We start from the raw sequence: 7,500 nt of genomic DNA, 5'->3' as shown, positions 1-7,500 counted from the left end.
ACTTGTAGGCATTGTCAACGGCAGCAGTGCGGGGGCGAGAGTCCGAGAGCTCAGACAAAGCAGAGGAAGTGTTGCTTCGCGTCACCGTTCCTGCCACGCTACTGCTTGTCTGAAGGAGAGAAGGGGGGCGGGAGGTCAAGTGCGGGTCACGATGGCTCTCTTGGTGGACTTAACAAATAGACTTTGTATCATTTTCGAAGATGTTTAGCTACTGTAATCAATAAGCTATATTTTCTATCTCATTTATGATTCACTGCGATGACCGCATATTGATGAAAAAAATATTTTCCGAAACATGAAAGCGATTACCAATACATTGCATTATTCAACTGCATAAGGACCTACAATACAACATTATTAAAAATATCGCCATTCATGAACACGCCTTTCCAATCCGCCTTTCAAAGTTCAGACGAAGTGGAATCTGACAAGAGTGGATTACCTGGTCCGTGGCCTCTTTGTTGCGTCGCTCAGCCCTCAGAGGTGCTGAGGTGACGGCGTCTGTGGGTTCTGGCGGAGTGCGTGTGATGGTACCACTCTTTATGTGCCAGTAGTATGGCCCGTCGTTATCTATTTGGGGCGATAGAGAGAGAGTGAGAAATGGATGTGTGGAGAGATTTACCAGCTCAGGATCATTTATTATTCCGAGACGAACATTACTTGAAAATGAGAGAGATACAAAACATGTATGTCCTATCTCAAAACTAAAACCAGATATATAGTAGTTATCATTATAATTGCATATCGTTATCCTTATCATCATGATGATTATGCTTATTACTAATATCATTAGTAATGATTACTAACATCATCACCATTACCATCACCAAAAAAGTCTCCCAACCCCCGACCCAGAGAAAGCCTCTAGAGGGCTCTCCTCCAGCCCCACTCCCTCTTCCCTACCTTCGTGTTTCTCCCATCCAGGTGGAAGAGTGTCCTCTATGGGTGGATCTGTCTTCTCCGTGTGGTTGTCGTTCTGCGAGGGTTGGTGTGTGGGCGTCGAGTGCTGCGACCCCGTCTGGGCTGTGGGCCGTTTCACTGGGAGGGCATACAGATCCTGCAAGAAATGCCACTGATGAGGCTCTGCTGCGCTGTTTGTACCTGGGATTGACGCGGCTTAGCTGCTGTGTTTATGTCTGGGATTGATGTGGCTTAACTGCTGTGTTTATGTCTGGGATTGATGTGGCTTTGATGTTGTGATTTTATAACTGGTATCAAACATAGTTTTACTGTTGTGTTTACACATGGCATCGATGTTGTGTTTACACCTCATATCAACAAGCATCTTATACTCAGCTTATATATAGCATTAAGAAACCTCTGCTGTTAATCTATTTCCGCTAGTTTTAATTAAGGATTGCCGAACTAAAGATCGCGTATGTGATTTCTTAAAGTGAACGTCTGCCTTAAAACATGTCGGTATTTGAAATACGTTAATTTCTTACAGGCAAGCAGCTGAGCATGCAAATCAAATTTACTAAGATAACTAGGAAGAAATTTACCAATGCCTTATTTAAATAAAATGAAGCAAATATTCGAAAAATTCTTCCCTCCATTTTACCCTAAATTCTATTTCACACAAAAAAGCAAATGTCTCCTTTAAGTATTCCCAACCCATTTCCTTTCAATATTCATCTAAGGCAATACTCAACACTCAGTACTCCCCAATATGTCCTCCTACGAATTTTTTTAAGAAGTTCTGTCATGATAACTTCAAACAGAAGAGAAAATCTGAAGTAATAAACAACGATAAAAGTCTTTCGCCGAAGAATTTACCACCGCCCGCAAGCACGAGATCTTAGAAGCGACCGCCCACCCACGTTCACCTTCTGTAGATTATTACAACCAGGAGTACCTTGGTGATAATAGTTCTTTTATTCCCCAAGGTCCCTCTTACAAGGATATATATTTTGCTGAACCCTATCGCCATTTCCCTAACGAAATGGCGATATTACTATTATTAATATCATCATCATTATAATCATTATCAGATTACTATCATTATTAGCCTTATCGTTATCATCATTGTTAGGCTACTGTCATTATTATCATTATCGTCAGATTACTATCATTATTATCACTATCATCATCATTAGATTACTATCATTATCATCATTATTAAATTACTATCATTATTAGCATTATCATAATCGTTACCATCATCATCATTGTCATTATCATTATGGTCCCCCTAAGTATCACCATCAATATAAATACTACCATCAACATAATCACCCTCATCATCACCATAGAACTACCATTACAAATTGGCTCACCTGAGTATGCCCTGCTGTCATGTGGGGGATGTGAGTGGGTGAGTGATGTCCCTGATGTGAAGAGTTCGATGAAGATGTGGAGCCTCCGTCTGTGACAATGCCAGAATCGATGCCTGCCTCGCCACCCTCGGGAGTTAGCATGCACTTGTCATCACTCCTGGAAGCATAAATGGATACCCGGATGTGAAATCGAGTACAGAGAAAGGAGAAAGCATATGTATTTATATCTTCTCTATGGAATAAGTGGTATAGTTTTTTTTTCAGTATATAAGATGTAAGGGAAGGTATGTTCTATACGGGATAGGTGATACACTTAAGAGGAAAGAGGAAGCAGTGAGTGAGATTTGCAAAATCTGGTGTAACCTCTGGGGAAAAAATCTCAAATGTCAATATTGATAAATAGAAACTGTGATTTTGTTTTCTTACATGTAAAGGGGAAAACACTGAACGTACATATTCAATTAAGCAATAAAAGTCATGCAGTCATTCACTGAACGCATGACTTTACGCCAAAAAACGGTACCTGTGCTGTAATACAACAGATGTCCTTTCATCAGCTTCATGCACGAAACCATATGAACAAAATGAAAAACACTCTACAAACACACATCGACTAAAACAAATGGAAGCAATGCAAAAATATATAAACACCAATATAACGGAAGAGGATTTCAAACAAGCAACGGTGACAAGAAAATAATGACTGAACTGATCCAAACTTGGTCCAGTCAACAAAGACAAAACAAAACCCAGCCACCAACAAATAAAGTAGATACAATGGATAGCACAGGCATAGAAATCAATATCAGCTGTGGTAATTATAAACACAACATGATTTTTATATAAAAATACAACTGAAAAAAGGTACTCCGTAATTGCAATTAGGCATGCAAGAATAAAAAAGGAACATGCAGGAACAGTTAAAATATCACCGAGAAGTGCCCAAAAAGAGGAAACTTTATTTCTTTAATAAAAGTATGACAGTGCAGAAGTTACCAACACGAGACAGTGCGTTCCTAATAGCTACTCTCCGCACTAGGAAACAGTCAAAACTACGAATATGCCGCAAAAATAATAATCGGTATCTTTAAGACGAGCAAAAGTTGGCGACTCCTAAGAGAAACAAGGCCTATGGTCAGCCGCGTGGAAACAAGCCACATTGTACTCTGATGGACAGGACCATTTTCCATGACATTGAGGGGACAGGGGGTCAAATATCTAGCATTTATCGTCAAATATCAGAAGGTCCTGCTGCCAGACCTAAATATGGAGGCCAGTCTCTCACAAGCATGATGTCCGCAACATTCTATGAATAGCTGTCAATCTGGAGGGTTTAAGATTATCTTCAGGGTCACAGCATAGATCTGGGTGATCTAATCAGACACGGAAAATGTCTTCTGACAAGTCTTTCTTGGAATCTAGGAGTCTAGTCTCTCAGTCGCCATGGCTAACAAAGCACGACAACATATCTGTGGCCATCGTGGAAAAAAAGGACAAATGTCCTATGTGACACGGCATGACAGATCAGCTTGGCTACAAGCATTTTTTTGTTCTTTTCCTTTTTTTGTATTTCTTTCGGGTGCAGCAACTTACTCCCTTTCATCTTGGTTGTCCTGGTTGTCGGTGACGATCTGGTTGTTAGGTTGTTGTTGCAGGTTGTTCCGTTGGATCACGTGTTCAATGAGGTCAGGTTGGTTAATGGAGTAGCTAAGGCCTTGCTTCCGACCCATTATGCCCTCATTGTCCAGCAAGCTGCAGGGAGGTCAGAGGTCACGACTGTTACACCAACAGGAGAATCAGAGAGAGAAACTACTCACTACATATAGGGAGAGATATCCCAAAATAAGCTATTAGAAGTATGAATAAGAGGAAAAAGAAGTAGTCTACATCTAGAGGCACTCCACACCCAACCTGGCAGGTGCATTACTTGGTAAAAAAAAAATCATGTATGTACGTCATTCACGAAGGCGTCAGGGCAACTTCTATAAAATTGAAGGTTAATTTCTCTACAGGAGAGTTCGGTTCAGATTTCGACATCGTGATATTATCACACGTTGTGGTATAGAGACATGTGTCCAAAACATGTTTACCAGAAAAAAACAAAAACAATTAAAGTCTAAAACAAACATATATTAATCTCTATTTATGAAATACATTTAACATATGCATCATGGGAACCCTCAACCCCAGTTATAACTACAAGATATAAAAAGTCCTTGTAGATGTGGTCAGAAAATCCCATTATGGAAACCTGGCCGCTTCATCTACATGCCTTTCTTCGGAGTTCGTGCGATCTCCGGGCAATAAGATTCGGAATTCCGATCACAGTGGCAAGATTATATTTATAACATCTCTTTTTTCATAGCGATACACCGTTTCCCTAAATTCTCGTTATCTTTCCTTTGCTCTATTTTTTTCGTAACATTCCTACAGTCACAGCAATATACCGCTTCCCTCAATTGTCGTTACTCTAACATACCGCAATGTTATAACTCTTTCTTTCCACAGGTGCGTGGAAAACTCAAAATCCCATTTCCCCAAAATGTTAAGCAAGTGCCCCCCCTCCCCCCGCAGCCGCGTTCTGCCGCCACCTCGCCACCGCCAGGCGAGCGAAGATGGCGGTGTTGCGCTGTCCGTGGCAACACAGATATTGACAAGAACTACATCGCCGCCACCGCCGCCGCCGCCACCCGGAGTCCCTCGGGCATCCTTCTGGCGGGGAAGGACGTGACCTGGCCGCCAAAGGAGGCTCTGCGGCCCAGGCGATCGCCCAGCGCCGCCGCCGCCGCCGTCACCGACCCCCCTCCCCCTTCCCACCCACCAGCCAGCCAGCCTTCCCCACCAAGAATCTAACCTTCCATTATGATGTGACGCGCAACAGAAAGGGGGCGCAGAGGGGAGGGGGCGAGGAAGAAGGAGAGGGAATGGACAGGAGAAAGAAAAAGGATATATATATATATATATATATATATATATATATATATATATATATATATATATATACATATATATATGTGTGTGTGTGTGTGTGTGTGTGTGTGTGTGTGTGTGCATGTGTGTATGTGTATGTGTATGTGTGTGTATATGTATATGTATATATGTATGTATGTATATATGTATGTATATATGTGTGTATATGTGTGTGTATATATGTATATATGTATATATATATATACATATATATACAAATATATATACATATTTATATATATATACACAAATATATATACATATTTATATATATGTATATATATATATATATATATATATATATATATATATATATATATATATATATAGAGAGAGAGAGAGAGAGAGAGAGAGAGAGAGAGAGAGAGACACGCGCGCGCGCGCACACACACACACACACACACACACACACACACACACACACACACACACACACACACACACACACACACACACACACACACACGGATCGCCAGAGCTAGAAATGGCACTCCTCACCTGCTCATTTCCCCCCATTCTTCGCACAGAGAGAGCACCATCGCCGCCACAGGACTGTAACACACTGAATCATGCATGTAACGCGGGAAGGGTAAGGCAGATGTCGGAGCTACTCAGACGTCGCGGCGCCAGGTGACCGGCAGACCTTTGGGGAGCGGAAAGGAAGGGGACTGATGGGGAGGGAAGGGACAGCCTTTCACCCTTACGTTGGCACCGTCACGGAATACACGATGTGGAGGGTTGCATAAATCCCTCAGACGAGAGGGACACGCATCGCTCCTTGAACATAGGCTCCAGATGTCCCCCTGGTAGATCTTGCACCGGCCACTGCCTGGGCGTGCCTTCTGGGGCACATGGCACTGCTTCCAAACAACCTCAGCGAAGGGCACAGAAGCGCGGCGTGGCCCCGCGTCGAGGCGCGCAGCACCCCATAAGCAGAGCCCTCGTGTCCGGCAGCGTGAGGCACGAGGCCCCGGCATGGCTGAGTCGCCCAGGCTAGCTAGCTGCTAGCTTGAGGAGGTCGATATATCGGCAGCCATCATGAATAGCTCCCTCCCCTCCAACGATCATGCCACGCTCCAACACACGCTCATGACATAAGGCGCTGAGTCGCCTCGGAGCAACTCGCGGCCACGACTTTGAATCGCGAGTCACACCATCAAGTCAAACACACACACGCCCTCGCAACGACCAAGAGTGAACGACCCATTACCTCACCTTGCTCGCGCGGAGCCTCGGTTCGTGTCCTTGGGCTAAACAGAACTACACGAATGTAGTCCAGCAAGTGTGTAGAAAACTTACTGGGAATCTGTACTTCTAAACTGACAATATTAACTGATATAACGGTAGTGGTCACGATGACAACGGCAATAATAACACTGACAATAATAATAATAACAATCATAGTAATCACAATATCATTATCAATACAAATCGTAATAACAGCAATACTAGTAAAAAAATAATACTGATAATAATGTCATTCGTCATAACACAAATAAGGCTAACCCCAAGAACATCCTCAGAGCCAACAAGCAGCAGCTGATCTACCCCGAACCACCCCGAACCACCCCGTCCACCCCGATCCAGTAGGCGACGCAGTTCCCACTCCACATCGGACCCAATCCCTTCGCCGACCGGAAATACATGGCATGACAACGAGACTCGAATAACGAAGAAAATGAGAAAGCTTCGCAAACCTAATCAATACGACCGCACCGAGCGAGCTTCTTCGGTCCAACGGAACGGCGACTCAAGACTGAATACTAAAGGGCGCATGCGTGCCGCTACTGCTTGCTCGTTCCCTTTGCTTGCTTGCCTCTATCACCTCTTTCTATTTCCCCTTCTCCTCTCCCCCCTCTCTCTGCTTCCTCGCTCAAAGTCCGTATGCTTGCGTGTGTGCTTCCAAGGCCCTGCTTTCTGGCTTCTCTCCCCCCCTTCCCTTTTGTCTGTACTTGCTTGTTTGCTTAGTGAACGGCCTTGCTCTGATGTGGAAGCGGACACGTAAAGGCATTCAAATCAAGCATGAATTATTAATAGATAACGTCACAGTAGAGCAGGTCTGTCTTGAGAAAAGAAAAGGACGCCTATAAAATTTTATTATTTTTTCCTATTCTTTATAAATGAGGAAAATATCGTATGACTTAAAGAAAACAAAGATAAATAAAAAACACAAAGACCTTTTACACAATGTGGATAATTAATTCAACCAAAGCTTTAACCGTTTGCATAGTACGTAATTGCACGAGGCTCTTGT

General features: G+C 43.1%; 1 protein-coding gene across 12 annotated transcripts in view; it reads right to left on the bottom strand.

Annotated features, from left to right (window-relative positions):
- LOC122251372 (protein Fe65 homolog) overlaps positions 1 to 7,500 on the bottom strand; it is an 808,281-nt gene that overhangs the window by 12,033 nt on the left and 788,748 nt on the right. For 10 of the 12 annotated variants that reach the window (XM_086541643.1, XM_086541648.1, XM_086541645.1 and 7 more), the window contains 5 exons: positions 3,870 to 4,028; positions 2,277 to 2,433; positions 904 to 1,057; positions 443 to 570; positions 3 to 109 (listed from right to left, as the gene is read on the bottom strand). In XM_086541643.1, the coding sequence (XP_086397769.1) occupies positions 3 to 109; positions 443 to 570; positions 904 to 1,057; positions 2,277 to 2,433; positions 3,870 to 4,028 (705 nt within the window). Of the gene's footprint in view, positions 1 to 2; positions 110 to 442; positions 571 to 903; positions 1,058 to 2,276; positions 2,434 to 3,869; positions 4,029 to 5,744; positions 5,768 to 7,500 lie in introns of those variants that run through there. The other 2 variants (XM_043013281.2, XM_086541642.1) reach the window with 2 other exon arrangements.

Source organism: Penaeus japonicus, unplaced genomic scaffold (genome assembly GCF_977035675.1).
Source record: "Penaeus japonicus unplaced genomic scaffold, GWHDUDI00000001_assembly GWHDUDI00000011, whole genome shotgun sequence".
In the NCBI taxonomy this organism is placed as follows: Eukaryota; Metazoa; Arthropoda; class Malacostraca; order Decapoda; family Penaeidae; genus Penaeus; species Penaeus japonicus.
Note: the sequence above shows the minus strand (reverse complement) of the source record. Positions and strands in the feature narration are given on the sequence as shown.